Raw genomic sequence first — 18,060 nt, forward strand, 5'->3', positions numbered from 1 at the left:
CAGTGAGGAGCTTCGTCAGCAACAACATAGAATACAGAACCAAGCAGGCTCAGGAGATGGTGGCAGAACTTTGAACCATACATAAAGGAATATTTAGAAGGTTGGAAGGCTTACAGCCAGGGGAATTTGTAGCAGAAGCAAGAAATCCATTGCTTTCTAATTCAAGATGCTCAGCTGCTCCCGGAGCTGCCATCTTAGGCAAGACCAAGCAGGGGAAGGATCAGAGGAGCCACAGACACCTGACAGAACTGCGGAGATAAAGGTGTGGACACTCTTTTTTTTTTTTTTAATCTGTTCATTGGTCTCTCGCTGCGCACCTCCATTCTGGTGACTAGAGAGGGTGCCTGAGTGAGTAAACACCCCACATCCACCCCCAGAGGGTTCTACTATGCAAGTGCACGAACCTCCTCGAAATTTAAAGTGACAGTTTCCTCTTAAAATTAAATGGCATTGCAAAATGGCAACAGCTGGTCCTGAACTGTTTATCACAAGGAAAAAGGCCTGAACTGGGGGTGCTGAGCAGAACAGGTAGACTAAAAAGGAAACAGGCTGAAAATTAAATCCTGAGTTAACGTCATAACAACCAACAGTGGAATCTTGAAATTTCTCAGGAAGAAGAATGAAAAGGAATCCTATTTCCTGATCACATCTACCTGGAGGCATTCAGAAAGCATAAAAAAAACGCCAAAATACACACCCATGTAAGATTTAAGGCCACATATAACTGCTGAATATGCCCAAAAAAGCAGAAACAGATGACCACATCAGCACACGTCCAGAAACGAGATAAAGTCACTGAGACGAATGAGCTGAAGGTAGACCTACATACCATACTGGAAGGAGGGCAGGCCTTGGAAATGCCTGAGAAGGAATTCAGAAAAATAATTATAAAATGTATCAAAACACTTTACAATGAGTTGAGAAAAATAAGGAAGAATTCAGGAAAGCACTACAGGAACAATCAAGTAATATAATACAGCATTGGAAACAATTCAAAACCTCCAGAAAGATGTCCAAACAATTAATAATAGAATGTCAGAAATGGATAATAGATTGAAAGGGTAAAGGAGTAGAATTGAAGGGATGGAAGCCAGAACTAGTGAGCTAGAAGATAAAGCTGACAACACTACTAAGATAGAAGAGCAAGCACAAAAAATGATTTAAAAATCTGAAGAAGGCCTAAGATTCATGTTGGACAACATGAAGAGGAATAACTTAAGAATAATCAGCATTCTGGAACAGGAAGAATCACACAGGTCCACAGTAGAGATTGTTGAAGAGCTTCTGGAAGAAATTTTCCCAAACTGATAAGCATTCAAAAAGCTCAACGAATCCCAGGCAGGATAGACCCTAAAAGACAATCACCAAGACATATAATAATCAAGGTCTCCAAAATCAAATACAAGGACAGAATCTTGAAAGCAGTTAGGGAAAAGAGAAGTGTAACATACAAAAGCAAGCCAATCAGATTAAGCTCAGATTTCTCAACAGAAACCATGCAGGCAAGAAGGCAATGCGGAGACATACATAAAACCCTGAAAGAAAAAAAAAACCTGCCACCCCAAAATCCTTTACCCAGCAAAGCTGTCAAACAAATACAATGGTGTAATCAAAACATTCCAGGATAAACAGAAGCTTAGGGATTTTGTCAAAGCCAACCCTGTTATGAAAAACATCCTAAAGTAAGTTCTGTGGACTGAGAACCAACAATAACAGACAACAACCAGAGAATGAGGTATGTGTCAGCATCACCCTGAACTCAGTCGACAAATGGAAGTGTCAAGAACAGAATAAAATGATAAGAACAGAGGATTTGAGAGGTCAGTCTATGATCTAAACAATTACAATGTGAAAGAAGGTAAACACAGAGGAACAGAGATCCAGGTGGTGTGAAAATCAGGTAGATTGCAGGATAAAATAGACTATCTTAAATGGAGGGAAGAGCTAATGGAATATAAGGTAACCACAACAGCGGGGTTGGGGTGAGGGGTTTAGTTCAGATGTTGGGGAGGGCAATACAAGAAGGGGGAGGAAGGGGAAGAACAAGATATATAGGGGAACACTGAGACAGGTTTGCATGGGCTAAGTGTAAATAATGATGCATACTCAACCTTGGAACAACAGGGCTCTGTGATACAGGGATCTAGGCATAGTTTGAAGAGTGGAAATAATACTAAAATGCTTCACTGTCTTATGAATATTGATTTCCCTTGCCTACTATTGTAACATAGACATATGAGTGGGATACAAAGGAATATTGAGAAACATGATTACAGAAAACTTGTAAGCCCGTCATTAGCCTATAACTGGTTGGAATACCTAAAAGGGGTTCTAGAACTTGCCCAGTGAAATAGGCTTCTTTCAAAGCCTTTACAGAGTATAGTACCTTAGGTGGAATCCTGAGTTCCATCCAGAACCTTCTGAGGTGGGACATTCCCACTAGCAAGGACAAGCAGACCAGCCTGGTCTATCTAGTCTGCTAGATCAACAGAGGATACATCTTCAAAGAAAAATCATCAGGAAAACCCCAGAACAAAAATGTCAGTATGACTGGCTACTACAAGAATAAGCAAGCTATTCTCCAGGAAGCCATCAATGCAAGCAATATAGTTCTTCTTCAAGATAAATTCCCCTTTAAAACTGAAACTCAAAGGGAACACTGGAACAGGCATGTAAGCTTGCTGGCGACCACATTGTTCTACTGGTGAGTGGAAGAGGGGGAAAGGCAGCAATGAAGAAATGTGCTGAGTTCAACCACAGTCCATTGACTCCTGTTGACCTGGAGTTGAGAGAGAGAATAGGAATGGCTGGTTGCTCCAAAATGTGGTGAGACCTGGGGACACTTGAGCCCAAGGACAAGGACATAGCCACAGAGGGCTATAGCTAAGAGTGAAGAATCCAGTTGATAGGAAGTGAGGGGAGATGCACAAGAACACCCAAACTTGCAGATAGTACCCATTTGACCTTGCCTCGATGGCTTGAAAATCAGAACTCGAATAGAGGAAGATTACCAAAAAAATAAAATAATTAAAAAAAATTTTTGATAAAGGAAACAAGGGTAAATTGCTACAATTTGATGAACCTGACCTATACTCATGGAGGTAGTAACTCTAAATACCAACAGAGAGGGAAGGAGTCTTCACATCAAGTATCAATGCTATCCTTCTGTACACAGAGTAGAGAGGGACGGGCGACTTAGACATTTGGCTACCTAAAATGAGGGGTGATAAAAGGCACGAAGTGACTGTCTTACAAGGTTTCAAGAGGGAGTTTAGTTTAAGAGTATGGGGGGAAAGAAAGAGTCCCCACTAAATAGTTTTCATCTTGTCTAGAAAGGTCTGGTGAAAAGAGATGGGAATAAGATTGGTATGATTCAAGAGTGAATAATTGTTATCATGACTAATTGTGAATGTCACAATTGTAAAGGTGGAAGTTTTGTAACAAAAACAGGGGAGTGTTTAATCTTACAGTCCAGAAACAGAGGGCCCTAGGACCATTAAGGAAGAAGAGCACAAGCAGAATGTGGGACCTTATCCAAAGAAGCAGCAACACCGGAGATGGAGGCAGAGATGGGGTCATGGAGACAGGGAGCGGCTGAGGACTCTAGATTCATGGGAAGAAAGGGACTGAGAGCTGGTGGCCAGGAGGCTGACTTACAGAATGTGCCCTTTAGAGGTGTAGATTATTATATATGCCTGAGTGTTTTGTTTTTTTTTTTAAAAAAGCTTACGTGAATACAGAGAAATACTGTTAAGTGTATTAACAGGAAGGGATTATAATCATTGTAATGAAACAAGGTGTACGATTTGTTGTATGTAAAACTGAATAAAAACCTTTAAAAAAAAAAAAAGCAAAAGTAAACAAAGTATATTGATTGGATGAAAATGTTTGAACACTACTGCTTATATGGTTTCTGTTTTGCTAGGATACAATGCAACTGTCTTGGCCTATGGGCAGACTGGCTCTGGGAAGACCTATTCAATGGGAGGTGCATACACTGCAGCACAAGAGAATGAACCAACAGTTGGAGTCATTCCTAGGGTAATACAACTGCTTTTCAGAGAAATTGATAAAAAAAGTGACTCTGAATTTACTCTGAAAGTATCTTATTTGGAGGTAAGTGATTTTTCTTTATTCTGAATTCAACATTATCCTTAGATAAAAAATGTAAACCCAAATAAGGTTTTTCTTATTATGACTCAAATTAATATGTACAGTTTTAGTACATTAAATATAATAAATTGTTAGAGAAAACTTATTGGCTCCATTGAAGCTGGCTCCCATCTGGTTCTTTCCTTGTTAGAATAGTTTGTTTAATCTGATAGAGGAGTTAGCATTGCCATAAAAAATGATTATAGGAATTCTTTAATTCTAATTTGGCCTCAATTACTGATTCCCTGTGGTATCTTCAGGAAGGTATTTGATTTCTCTTTTCTGTTTTGAGGCTTAAGTGATAATGCTGCTGCTTCATGAAGAATATAACAATTGGGTTAAGTATTGAGCTGTGTAAGTGGTTATAAAATTTGTTTATTCAACAGATATAGTGCCAAACCCTGTTTTAGGCATTTGGTTATATCAGGTACTTGGGATATATCAAGGATCCTTGGTGACGCCATGGTTAAACTCTTGGCTGCTAACTGATAGGTCAGCTGTTCGAACCCAACAGCCACTCCATGGGAGAAAAATTGTGGCATTCTTCTATAAAGATTTCAGCCTTGGAAACCCTATGGGCAGTTCTGCCCTGTCCTGTAGGGTCACTATGAGTTGTAATCAATTTGATGGCAATGAATTTAATTTTGGGTTTTGGGATGTATAAGTGAACAAAACAAATAAAAGTCCCCGCTCTTTTGGGAGCTTACTTCTAGTGTTTATCAGTATACACACAGATTGGCTAGGTCTTTCTGACCTCAGGATATGAAAGACACATGTTTAGGGAACTTAAGACTTCAGGGAACCTAGCTGGTTAATTCCATAGCAGAGATAGAGAAAATGTGGGTTATGTCTTGTCTTTAAGAAGATTTACATAATTTAAATATTAATATGTTAATGGGAATAGAGTTGTAGAGGTGGAGGAGGGGGAGTAAAACATGAGGATTATTATTGGTATATGCTGTCACCTGGATCCAATTCATAGTTACCCTGTATAGGGTTTCCCAGGAGCTGCTGGTGAGTTTGAACTACCAACCTTGTGGTTAGCTTGTTGTTGTGAAGTGCCATTGAGTCGGTTGCAACCCATAGCGACCCTGTAAAGGGTTTCCGAGGAGCAACTGGTGAGTTTGAACTGCTGACCTTGCAGTTCAAATGGCTTTGCAGTCTGTGCATTAACCCACAGCGCCACACCAGGACTCCTGTGGTTAGAAGTCCAGTGCTTATCCTAAAGCCCCACACTGAAAGTCCTATAACAGCAACAGTATCAAAGAAATACAGTGCTTATGTCAGTGTTTTGTTCTGTTGTACGTAGAGTCACTATGAGTCAGAACCTACTTGACGGTAACTAACAACAGTAGCAATATGCTAAAACACTGTTCTAAGCACTTAAAAGTTTTGGATGTTATTGAAATATTGGTTGCCACTTCTCCCTTTTGTCTTCTTTTTGCTTCCCACCTCCACCTCTCAGTAAGGACCCATTTAAGGACCCATGGTTTTAACAAAATCGGTGACAGTGATGTTGTTATAACTCCATAAATAACTGAATTTGAGCACACACATAGATATTCTTTGTATTTTCTGTTCCCAAGAGACTCTGTCTTAAAAGAGCAGTGTCAAATTTGGTACAAATAACGTACGGATTCATTCTTCTAAGATACAAAACCATTACATTTAAGATTAAAGAGATTTTTGTAAATATAAAAATAATGCATGTTCGCTGCAAAAAAATAATTTAGGAAATATAGAAAAGTCACAAAGAATGAAAAAAAAAATTGCCTATGATCCCACCACCCAGAGATTACATGTTAATATGTTTTTACCTCTTTATTTTCAATAATACCAGATCTACAATGAAGAAATCTTGGATCTTTTATGCTCATCTCGTGAAAAAGCCTCTCAAATAAATATACGGGAAGACCCTAAAGAAGGCATAAAGGTGTGTTTGTCTCTTACTTGATGTTATTAAAAAATTTTGAAGAGTACTGAAAATCAAATCTCTTTTATTTGGCACTATGGTTTTTAATGATTAGTCACTATGAGTAGAAACCAACTCGACAGCATACAACAGCAACATCTCCGTTTTCTAGATTTTGTGTGGGCCTAATTCCCTTTATTGGAGTCCTGGTGTGGTACTGTTGGTTAATCAGCCAGACTCCATAGCCGTTTGAACTGCAAGGCAGCAGTTCAAGCTCAACAGCTGGCTCCTTGGAAACCCTATACAGGGTCGCTATGGGTCGAAACTGACTCGACGGCACTTCCCTTTATTAAGGAGCTCTTGTGATGCAGCAATTAATGCACTTGGCTGCCAACCAAAAGGTTGGCCGTTCAAACCCACCAGCTGTTCCACTGGGAAAAGATGTGATATTCTGCTTCTGTAAAGATTTACATCCTAGGAAATGCAATGAGGCAGTTCTACTCTATGCTAGAGGGTTGCTATGAGTCAGAATCTACTCTGGAGCTGTGGGTTATTTAATTCCCTTTATTATTCGAGTTCCTAGATTCTTAGGGGGGACAAAGGTTTATCAGTTTATCACATTCCTGTTACCTTTTGAATGAATGCTAATATCAATGAAGTATTTATTATTTTCAGAGTTCTAAGGCTGTGCTATTAGCCACAGTGGTGTTTTAAATTTAAATTAATTAAAATTAAATAAAATTTTAAGTTCAGTTCCTCAGTTACACTAGGCACATATCAAGTTTTCAGTAGCCACATATGACTAGTGGGTATCATATTTGATAGTGCAGATATAGAAGATATCTATGGTCAAAGAAAATTATATTGGATAGCACTGTAACAGACATTATACTAGGATCTGGGATGATATATAAAAAGTGAAAAGTTAAATAATATAAAAATTTTTAAGTCTAAGTGCCATAGGAGGAAACACATTTATTTGAGAGGCTTCTGTCACCTGACATAGATGTAAGATGAAGAGCTAGAGCTGAACAGAACATTTGAGGTAAAGTTGAAAGTTTCATATATGGGAATGGGCAAAATCCAGAAGCCATTCTTGAAAATAGGCAAAACTGAGCATACCTACCAACTTCAGCATACCCACTCTTACTTGTTGACATAGTTAGGTTCCAAAGACCAGATCATTATTGCAAAAACCATCATTATGTGAAAATGGGGGAGATGATAAAATGAAAGATGACTATATCATTCTATAACTGACACATCACATCATTGCATTACTGTCAAATCACAGAGAATGATGGCTTAATCAATATGACACATAACCTTAACCATCACAGCAATGTTACTCTTATCTCACACCTCAGTGTATGTTACTGCCAGATGTCAGTCATTAATGCACAAAATAGTCGGGTAATAGATTTTTTACTATCATTGTAAATGCAAATTTTCAGATAGCAAGGTAGTCTATAGTGAGGAGTAGGTATATTCAGGAGTGGGAGAATCATAGCCTAGAATTTAATGAGAATATGTGGAACAGACTTAGGGAAACTTGGTAAGATATACGGTATGATGATTCAATGAAATAGTGATAGTGGTGTGCCATGGAGTCAGTTCCGACTCATAGCGACCCTGCATTGGGTTTCCGAGGCTGTAAATCTTTCTGGGGAGGAGAAAGCCTTCTCTTTCTCCCGTGTAACTGCTGGTAGGTAGTTTTGAACTGCTGACCTTAAGGTTAGCAGCCCATCTTGTAACCACTATGCTACAGGAGCTCCTTAATGAACTCATATATGCTCAATATTATCAGAGTGCCTGGTAGAGAAAAAGGAGCTTTGATGGTGTGTAATTAAGCACTGGTTACTTAATTACACACCACCAAATAAGGTTACTGGTACAAACCTAATAAAAGCTTTGTGTGAGACAGATGAGGCTCTCTGCTTCTATAAAGATTTCATCTCAGAAACGCTATGGAGCATTTCTGCTCTGTCTTATAGGGTCACTTTGAGTCAGAATTGACTTGGCAGTGATTTTTTAGTTTGGTAAAATATTATCCTACCCATCTTCCTGAACTTCCTTTCTTCCTTTGCCCAAAAGAAGAAAAAAACATTTAAGGGTTGAAGTACAGGCACATGTGCTTCTGATTCCTCCACCCCCACCCCACCCATCCCCGCTTTTGGGTCATTATATTGTTAGCCAGTTGCTAAGGCAAGGCTTGAAGGATCATCCCTATTTTGAAAGCTTGATTAGCTTGTAATACAGGAAGATGGTTTGGATAGTGGAATCAGAAACTTGGATAAGCAACCTGGACAAAATGCATGCTATCACTAGGAAGAAAATTGGTACTGAGCTAGCTCTTGACCCTGTTCTAAGATCGGTTTCTGAGGAGCCGCTGGTGGGTTTGAACTACTGACCTCATGGTTGTTGTTGTTACGTGCCGTCAAGGCGGTTCTGACCCATAGCGACCCTGAACAGGGTTTCTGAGGCTGTAAATCTTTACGGGAGCAGAAAGCCTCCTCTTTCTCCCACGGAGCAGCTGGTAGTTTCGAACTGCTGACCTTGCGGTTCGCAGCCCAGTTCGTAACCACTACGCTACCAGAGCTCCTTGACCTTGTGGTTAGTAGTCCAGTAATTATCCTATCCACACCAGGACTTCCTAGGGGAGATTGGAGACCTTGATTTCCAGTGATCTTCATAGAGTTGCTAGTTAAAACAGTCTTCATTTCATGACTATGCTATTTCTTGAGATTCTAGTGCATTCGAAGGCAATTTTTAAAATCACCAATTTGTAAATTTTTGATCAAGTGTTTGAACCATGGTATGGTAATTTTCTTTCTCTGAATTAGATTGTGGGACTCACTGAGAAGACTGTTTTAGTTGCATTGGATACTGTTTCCTGTTTGGAGCAGGGCAACAACTGTAGGACAGTGGCCTCCACAGCTATGAATTCTCAGTCGTCCCGATCTCATGCCATCTTTACAGTTTCCATAGAACAAAGAAAGAAAAATGACAAGTAAGTTATAATTTAAATAGTCAAGATTTTTAATATTAATACTCTTAAAGACAAATGTAAGGCTGCTTCATTTCAGCTGTTTTGAATAATCATTAGCCATCATTGCTGTGAGCACTATGAATCAATGGAACCATGTTGACTGACTGAAAAGAAAACGAAAGCCAGCAAAACAGCTTTGATAATTTAACTACTCTCAAGCTTGTTGATTATTTCATTTGTGTCTTCTATCTTTAATATAGAGATAGCAGCTTTCGCTCCAAGCTGCATCTTGTAGACCTTGCTGGATCAGAAAGGCAGAAGAAAACCAAGGCTGAAGGAGACCGTCTTAAAGAGGGTGAGAGAGTAATAAAAGATACTGTTGTAGATAAAAACCTCTAGTACTCTTATTAATGTCTTGATTAGGATATTTCAGATCACATTCTAACAGTAGCTACAATTCAAGTTTGAAGCTAATATCAGAAAAGTGAAAATTTGTTTAATTCCCTTGCACTCATTATCTAATTTAGGTATGAGATTTGGATCTGGCTCTTGATTTGATTTCATCTGGTCCAGGCAAGTTTTAGTTTTTGTTTTATTTTACCCCCAACTACTCATAATTAAAATCAGTATCTGTATTCTGTCATCTCAAGTATTCACTATCTTTCCAGTTGTTGTCACTTATGAACCTCATCAGCATGGTTTCCATATCTTCATTCAAGTTTTTGAATATAAATGATGAATGAAACTCCTAAGGCTAGAACCCTATGGTCTATGCTGTTAGAAACCTTTATCTAGCATGGTAGTGATCTGGTAATCTGCATGCTTTGGGAATGGCCCTTCAAGCAATTATTAACTATATCTAACACCAATTAACATCTAGTTCATATTTCTCAACTTTTTTCCTAAATATTTCTAAAAAGTATTTTGTCAAATGCCTTGTTACAGTCCAGATATTGTATGTCTGCCATATTTCTCAGGGCTACCATCTTAGTAATAGCCCAAAAGACAAATGAAGATTAGTTGAAACTGATTTTTTCTTGGTGAATTCAAGTTGGTTTCTAGTGCTCATTGTTCCATTTTAGGCTCTTGTAAGCCATGCCTATAACAATTAACTCTAGATTTACATCAAAATCACTGGTCTATAATATATGGAATTAATTCTTACCTTTTTTTTTTAATTAAAATTACATCTGCCCAGTCTTCTAGAACATCTTCCTACATACTTCTTCAAAAATCATGAACATAGTTTCAGCAGTCTCAGTTGAAATTTGGGCTCTTGTTAAAGTTGTTGGGTTCTCACTACCTCTTTACTAATACTGCGTTTCAGCTTTTGGGGAACAGAGAAGGCAGAAGCAAAAAGAGTAATCGAGGGATTTTACATCTTTGTCATTTGTCATTATTATACTATTGTCATAGGGCAGAAAACTATTTCTTAACTCAGATTTTTTTTTCTTTTGAAATTTTATTTATTTTAATATTGTTGGGAATATATACAGCAAATCATACATCAATTCAACAGTTTCTACGTGGACCATTTAGTGACACTGATTACACTCTTAGAGTTGTGTAACCATTCTCACACTCCTTTTCTGAGTTGTTCGTCTCTCATTAACATAAACTTAGTGTCTTCTAAGGTTCCTGTCTAATCTTTCAAGTTGTTGTTGTTAAGTGGAGCAGTAAGTCTCATCTTTCTCCCATGGTGGTGGTGGTGAAGTGCTATTGAGTTGGTTTCAACTCAGCGACCCTGTACAGGGTTTCTGAGGAGCAGCTGGTAAGTCTGAACAACTGACCTTGTGATTTGCAGTCCAGTTCTCATCCTACAGCACCATACCAGGAGCCCATAATCTTTCAAGTAGTTCTTGTCAATTTGATCCCATTTAGATAGTTCTTAAGAAGAGCATAATGCTCAAGGCAGACCTTTTTTTTACTAGTTAAACTAAACTGTTTGGTTTTAAGAAGACTTTTGTGAATATTTGGTTTAAGTTTTAAGATTATCTGAGGCCAGTAGTTTCAGTTCATCTACCCTCTATGACACCAGAAATTCAGGAGTTTATGAGCTTCATTTAGCTTTTTGTTTGGAATGTATTTAAAAGTGCCCTTTTTGTTGTACCCTTTGCACTTTGAAATTTGACCTCTTAATACTACTTTTAGAGGATCTTTTATCTTTTTTTAAATGTACAGTTCCTAGTTTTTAGTTTTTAAACCAGCTTTATTGAGATATAATTCATATACCATAAAATTTACGTATTTATTCACCAAATCACGAATTCAGTGGCTTTTACTATATTCATGGAGTTGTGCAACCATCACTGCAATCAATTTTAGAATATTTTATAACCTCAAAAAGAAACCCCATAACTATTAGCAGTCATTTCCCATTCCCACCTCCTTCTTTAGCCATAGGCAACCACAAACATACTTTTTATATAAATAGAATCACATGGCGCTTTGTGACTGGTTTCTGTCATTTAGCATAAGGTTTTTACATGTTGTACCAAATATACATTTTATGGTTATAACACATTTTTTGCTTTTTTTGTTTTTCTTCCGTTTTATTCAGTTGTGGTGTCATATGATAAGCACTCGATCTCAAGGTCGGTTTGAACTGCCAGGTCGGTGGTTCAAACTCATCGGCCACTCCTGGGAAACCCTATATAAGGTTGCTATGAGTCAGAACCCACTCGACAGCCCTTAACAACAGCAACAAAGATAGCAGCTCTATGCATAAAGGAGCTCTGGTAGTGTAACGGATTACAAGTTGAGCTGCTAACCACAAGGTCAGTAGTTTGAATCTACCTGTTGCTCTATGAGAGAAAGATGACACATTCTGCTTCCATAAAGATTTGCAGCCTCGGAAACACTATACAGGATAGCTAAGAATCAGAACTGACTCTACGGCATCATTACTCTAGGAATAAGGAACCCTGGTAGCATAGTGGACTAGTTTGAATCTACCAGTTCCTCTGCAGGAACAACAATGGTAACTCTGTTTAACGTTTTTTTTTTTTTTTTTTTTTACTTCTTTTTTTAGTCTTTTACAATAATGGTCTTATGCAGTATTTCTCCTTTTGTTACTGACTAATTTCACTCACCTTAGGGTCCTCAAGGTTCATCCATGTTATGCGGTGGCTTGCATTCCTTGTTGTTCTTCAAGATAGCATAGTATTCCATTGTGTGTATGTACCACAGTTTATCCATTCTTCAATTGTTGGGCATTTAGGCTGTCTCCATTGTTTTGCTGTTGTAAATAGTGCTGCTATGAACATTGGTGTGCATATATCTACTCGTGTTATGGCTCATATTTCTTGTGGATAAATACCAAGTAGAGGAATTGCTGGATCACAAGGTATTTCTATTTCCAACTTTCTGAGGAAGCGCCATACTGTTTTCCAGAGTAGTTGGACCATTTTGCAATCCCACCAGCAATGTAGCAGCATCTCAGTCACTCCACATCCGTGTCAGCATTTATTGTCCTCTACTTTTTTAAACTTCACTGTTATTGCTGGTATGAGATGATATCTCATTGTTGTTTTGATTTGCATCTCTTTAATAGTTAATGATCGTGAACATTTCTTCATATGTTTGTTGGCTGACTGAATATCTTCCTTGGTGGAATGTCTGTTCATGTCCTGTGCCCATTTTTAAATTGCGTTATTTGTCTTTTTCTTGTAGAGGTGTTGTAGTTTCCTATATATTTTTGAAATTAGTCCCTTGTCTCATACGTCGTTGCAAAAGATTTTTTCCCCGTTCTGTGGGCTCCCTTTTTACTCTTTTGGCAAAGTCTTTTGATGCACATAAGTTTTTAATTTTTAGTATGTACAAATCATCGTTTTTATCTTTTGTTTGTGCAATTTTCGCAACAACAATTTTTAGAGAGATGGAAAAAACAGTTACAAACTTCATATGGAAAGGAAAGAGACCCAGGATAAGCAAAGCACTGCTTAAGAAGACAAACAAATTTGGAAGCCTCTCACTCCCTTATTTCAAAATTTACTGCACGGCTACAGTGGTCAAAATAGCCTGGTACTGTAACAATGAAAGACACATAGATCTGTGGAACAGAATCGAGAATCCAGAAATTAACCCATCCACATACAACCAACTGATCTTTGATAAAGGGCCTAAGTATATTGCATTGGGAGGAGATAGTCTCTTCAACAGATGGTACTGGCAGAACTAAAAATCGATATGCAAAAGATTGAAACAAGACCTTTACTTCATGCCATATACAAAAACCAACTCAGCAAGGATTAAAGACCTAAATGTGAATCCCAGAATTATAAAGGTTATCAATGAAAAAATAGGGACAAATGTGAGGGCCCTAATACAGGGCACACAGAGGCTACCAAACAATGCATTAGTTTTTGACTGAAGACTTTTTTTACATATCAGTTATTATGTGAGTGTGTCCTCTAACTTTTTTGGTTTGATAAAGATTGTGTTAAATCTATAGATCAATTTGTATAGTATTTTCATCTTTTTTTTTTTTTTTAACATATAGTCTTCATTTATCTTTTGTAATTTTTCGCAACAATGTTTTTTGTTATCAACCTTCAAGTTTTACATACGTTTTGTTAAATTTATCTTTGATTACTTTTGTTTGGTGTGATGCTGTGGGATAAGAATTGGACCATAAGGTTGGTTTGAAGCACAAGTTCAGCAGTTCAAGCTCACCAGTTAGTTGCTCCTTCGAAACCGTATATAAGGTTGCTATGAGGTGGGACTGACTCAATGTTTTATTGTAGAGTCCTGGTGTAGCACTCTAGGATAAACACTGGACTGCTAGCTACAAGGTCAGCAGTTCAAACTCATCAGCTGCTCCTCAGAAACCCTATAAAGGGTGTATGAGTTGAAACCAACTCTAGGGTACATAACAGCAACAACAACAACAATTTTATTGTGTTTATTTACCTATTTTAATTATTTGTTGAAAGTTTACATAGTAAATTAAGTTCCCGTTTAGTGTATTGACCTACTAATATTGCATCTTTTGATTCATAAACGTGATATCTTTCTGTTGATTTAAATAATCCATTGTCATCAAGTCGATTCCGAATCGTAATAACCCTCTTTAGGATTTCTGAGACTGTAAGTCATTACAGAAGCTGACAGACTCAGATTTCTTCTATAGAGTGACTGGTGGGTTGAACTGCCAGCTTTGCAGTTACAAGTCCGTTTATTTAGGTGTTTATTTTCTGTCAATACTTTTTTTTCCATTTTCAGAATATAAATTTTATACTTATTTTGTTAAATTTAAATTTATTCCTACATGTTTCATTATTTTTAATGCTATTATAAAATGAATTTTTTTTAACTTTCATTTTCAAATTATTAGGTCTAGAAAAAGAACTGAATTTTGTACAATTAGTGTGTATACATCACCCTGGTTGTCTTATTCTAATGGTTTTCAGTAGATTTTTTAGAATTTTCTTCATACAAAATCATGTCATCAATGACTAGAGATAGTTCTACTTCTTTCATTCAAAAAAGAATGCCTTTTATTCCTTTTTCTACCCTAACTGTTCTAGATAGAATCTCTAGTACAAGATTGAATAGAACTGACAAATGAATAGACTTGTCTTCTCCTGATATTAGAGAGAAAGCCTTTAGTGTTTCTTCATTAAGTTCAGTGTTAGCTGTGACTTTTTCATAGATGCTCCTACCAAGTTGAGGAAGCTCCTTTCTATTTCTAGTTTGCTCAATGTTTTTATCATTAAAGGGGATTTGTCAAATGCGTTCTCCTTATCTATCAAAATAATCACAATTTAATCAACCTTGCATTCCTGGCATTCACCTTTCTTGTTATTGCTGTTTAGTTAATGACTTTTCTGCACTAATTCTGTAAAGCCTATGTTGCTGTCAGGTGCTATCAAGTCGGTACCAACTCAGTGACCCTATGCACAACAGAACAAAACACTGCCCAATCCTGGGCCAACCTCACAGTCGTTCCCACATTTGAACCAATTGATGCTGCCACTGTGCCAATCCATCTCATTGGGGGTCTTCCTCTTTTTCTCTGATCCTCCACTTTACCAAGCATGATACTCTTCTCCAGTGACGGGTCCCTCCTGACAGTATGTCCAAAATATGAGAGACAACGTCTGGTCATCCTGGCTTCCAAGAAGCACTCTATCTGTGCTTCTTCCAACACAGATCTATTTTTTCTTTTGGCAATCCATGGTACTTTTAATATTCTCCCCCAACACCATAGTTCAAATGCATAAATTCTCCTACTGTCTTCCTTATTCACTATTCAACTTTCGCATGCATATGAGGTTATTGAAAATACCATGGCTTGTGTTAGGCACACCTTAGTTCTCATACTGACATCTTTGTACTTCAACACTTTACAGAGACCTTGTGCAGCAGATTTGCCCAATGCAATACATCGTTTGATTTCTTGACTGCTGCTTCCATGAGTGTTGATGGTTGATCCAAACAAAATGAAGTCATTGACAACTTCACTTTTTCTCCATTTATATGGATGTTATTTATAGGTCCAGTGGTGAGGATTTTTGTTTTCTTTACATTGAGATGCAACTCATACTGAAGGCTGTGATCTTTGACCTTTAATAATAAGTATTTTAAGTCTTCTTCACTTTCAGAAAGCAAGTTTGTATCATTGGCATATTGCAGGTTATTAATGAATCTTCCTCCAACCCTGATGCCACGTTTTTCTTCATATAATCCAGCTTCTCAAACTATTTGCTCAGCATCAGATTAAATAAGTATGGTGAAAGAATACAACCCTGGAACACACCTTCCCTAATTTTAAACCATTCAGTGTTCCCTTGTTCTGTTGGATCTTGTTCCATAGAATCTTTGCACAGGTTCCTCATGAGCACAATTAAGTGTTCCGAAATACTCATACTTCTTAATGTTGTCCATAGCTTGTCAGGATCGACACAATTTAAAGTCTTTGCTTAGTCAATAAAACACAAGTGTATATCTTTTTGTTCTGTGTCCTCTTTTGAAACCGGCTTGAACCTCTGGAAGTTCTCTGTCAATGTTTGGTTATAGAAGTTTCTTTATTACCTTTAGTAAAACTTTACTTGTATGGGATATCAAAGATATTGTCCAATGATTTCCGCATTCCATTGGGTCACCTCTCTTTGGAATGGGCATAACTACAGATCTCTTCCACTCAGTTGACCATGTAGTTGTCTTCGAAATATCTTGGCATAGATGACTGAGTGCTTCCAGTGCTGCATCGCTTTGTTGAAAGATTTCAATTTGTATTCCATCAATTCCCAGTACCTTGTTCTTTGCCAATGACTTCTTCCTTCAGGATCATTGGCTCTTGATTATATTCTGCCTCTTGAAATGGTTGAACATCAACCATTTCATTTTGGTACAGTGACTCTGTGTATTCCTTCCATCTTCTTCTGATGCTTTCTTCATCATTCAATATCTTGCCCATAGAATCCTTCAATACCACAAGTCAAGGTTTAAATTTTTTATTCAGTTCCCTCATCTTGAGAAATGCTGAGTGTGTTCTTCCCTTTTGGTTTTCTAATTCCAGGTCTTTGCACATTTTGTTATAATATTTGACTTTGTTTTCTCAAACTGACCTTTGAAATTTTCTGTTCTACTCTTGTACCTTCTCACTTCTTCCATTTGCTTTAACATCTCTACGCTGGAGAGCAAGTTTCAGAGTCTCTTCTGACATCCATTTTGATCTTTTTCTTCTCTCTTGTCTTCTCAATGACCTGTTGGTTTATTTCTGTATGATATTCTTGATGCCATCCCACAACTCTTCTGGTTTTCCGTATTTAGTGTTTAATGAATCGGTAAAGCCTTTTTTCCCTGTAATATGCAGTCGCCACACCAGTCTCTGCTTAGTGTAGTTATTAGCTAATGGTTGATCTCATGTTTCCTTAAATGCCTTGAACTTCCATCATTTATTTGTCTATGTTACTGTGTATCTGTTGGGGGCATTCCTTCAATGTGGAGAACACTTTAAAAGCTCTGTCTTAGAGCCTTCAATTCCTACATGAACAGGGTCTTAAAGCCAGCCAGAGGTGCAAGATTGAGGACTTTTCAGGTTTTGACTCAATGACCCAGTGGGTTTTTTTCCTGGAAAATTGCATCTTATCGTTTTATGCTATGGAGTTGCTTCCAACTCATAGTGATCCTATGTAGGGTTTTCATGGCTGTAAATCTTTATAGGAGTTGTTGTTGTTAAGTGCCGCCGAGTCGGTTCCGACCCATAGTGACCCTGAACAAGGTTTCTGAGGCTGTAAATCTTTACGGGAGCAGAAAGCCTCATCTTTCTCCTGTGGAGCAGCTGGTAGTTTTGAACTGCTGACCTTGCAGTTCACAGCCCGATTCGTAACCACTACGCTACCAGAGCTCCTTAGAAAGCCTCAATTTTCTCCCACACAGTAGCTGGTGAATTCAAACTGCTTACCTTGTGGTTAGCAGGCTAGCATGTAACCCACTATGCCACCAGCACCCCTTAGAAATTTGCATACCCTTGCACATGTACACTGCTTTCTAGATCTCTAGGAATATGCCACAGCATTTTAAAGTCACCTGTGGGCATCCCTGGGTGGTACAAATGGTTAGGGATCCCAGCTGCTAACTGGTAGGTTGTATATTGGAATCCATCCAGAAGCACTTCAGCTGAAAGGCCTGTGATCTTCTTCCAAGAAATCAGCCATTGAAAATTCTATGGAGCTGTGTTCTACTCTGAAACACATGAGGTTGCCATGAGTCGCAGTCAACTCTATAGAAACTTATTTTGTTTTGTATTTGATGGGTTCATTCCCCTAGATTATCCTTTTTAGCTCTCGACCAGGCTCTGGTTTAACCACGATATTTGTCCTAGTATACACTTCACCTAAAATATATCAGAATATGTGTTTCCTTTTTTTTCTTTTAATTTAAGGTTTTTATTGTGGATTGAGTGAAAGTTTACAGGTCACATCATCAGTTTTACATTCAACAATTCATATAACTTGTTTCATTACATTGATTATAATCCCCTCCATATACCATCAGTTAA

The 18,060-nt window shown here is 37.8% G+C and overlaps 1 protein-coding gene across 1 annotated transcript in view; it reads left to right on the forward strand.

Moving 5' to 3' along the window:
* The window catches only part of KIF4A (kinesin family member 4A), a 236,359-nt gene that overhangs the window by 29,739 nt on the left and 188,560 nt on the right, over positions 1-18,060 (forward strand). Inside the window, 4 exon segments of the mRNA XM_006878266.1 lie at positions 3,926-4,116; positions 5,993-6,085; positions 8,908-9,074; positions 9,314-9,408. Coding sequence (XP_006878328.1) covers positions 3,926-4,116; positions 5,993-6,085; positions 8,908-9,074; positions 9,314-9,408 — 546 coding nt within the window.

This window comes from Chrysochloris asiatica, unplaced genomic scaffold (genome assembly GCF_000296735.1).
Source record: "Chrysochloris asiatica unplaced genomic scaffold, ChrAsi1.0 scaffold00118, whole genome shotgun sequence".
NCBI classification, from domain to species: Eukaryota; Metazoa; Chordata; class Mammalia; order Afrosoricida; family Chrysochloridae; genus Chrysochloris; species Chrysochloris asiatica.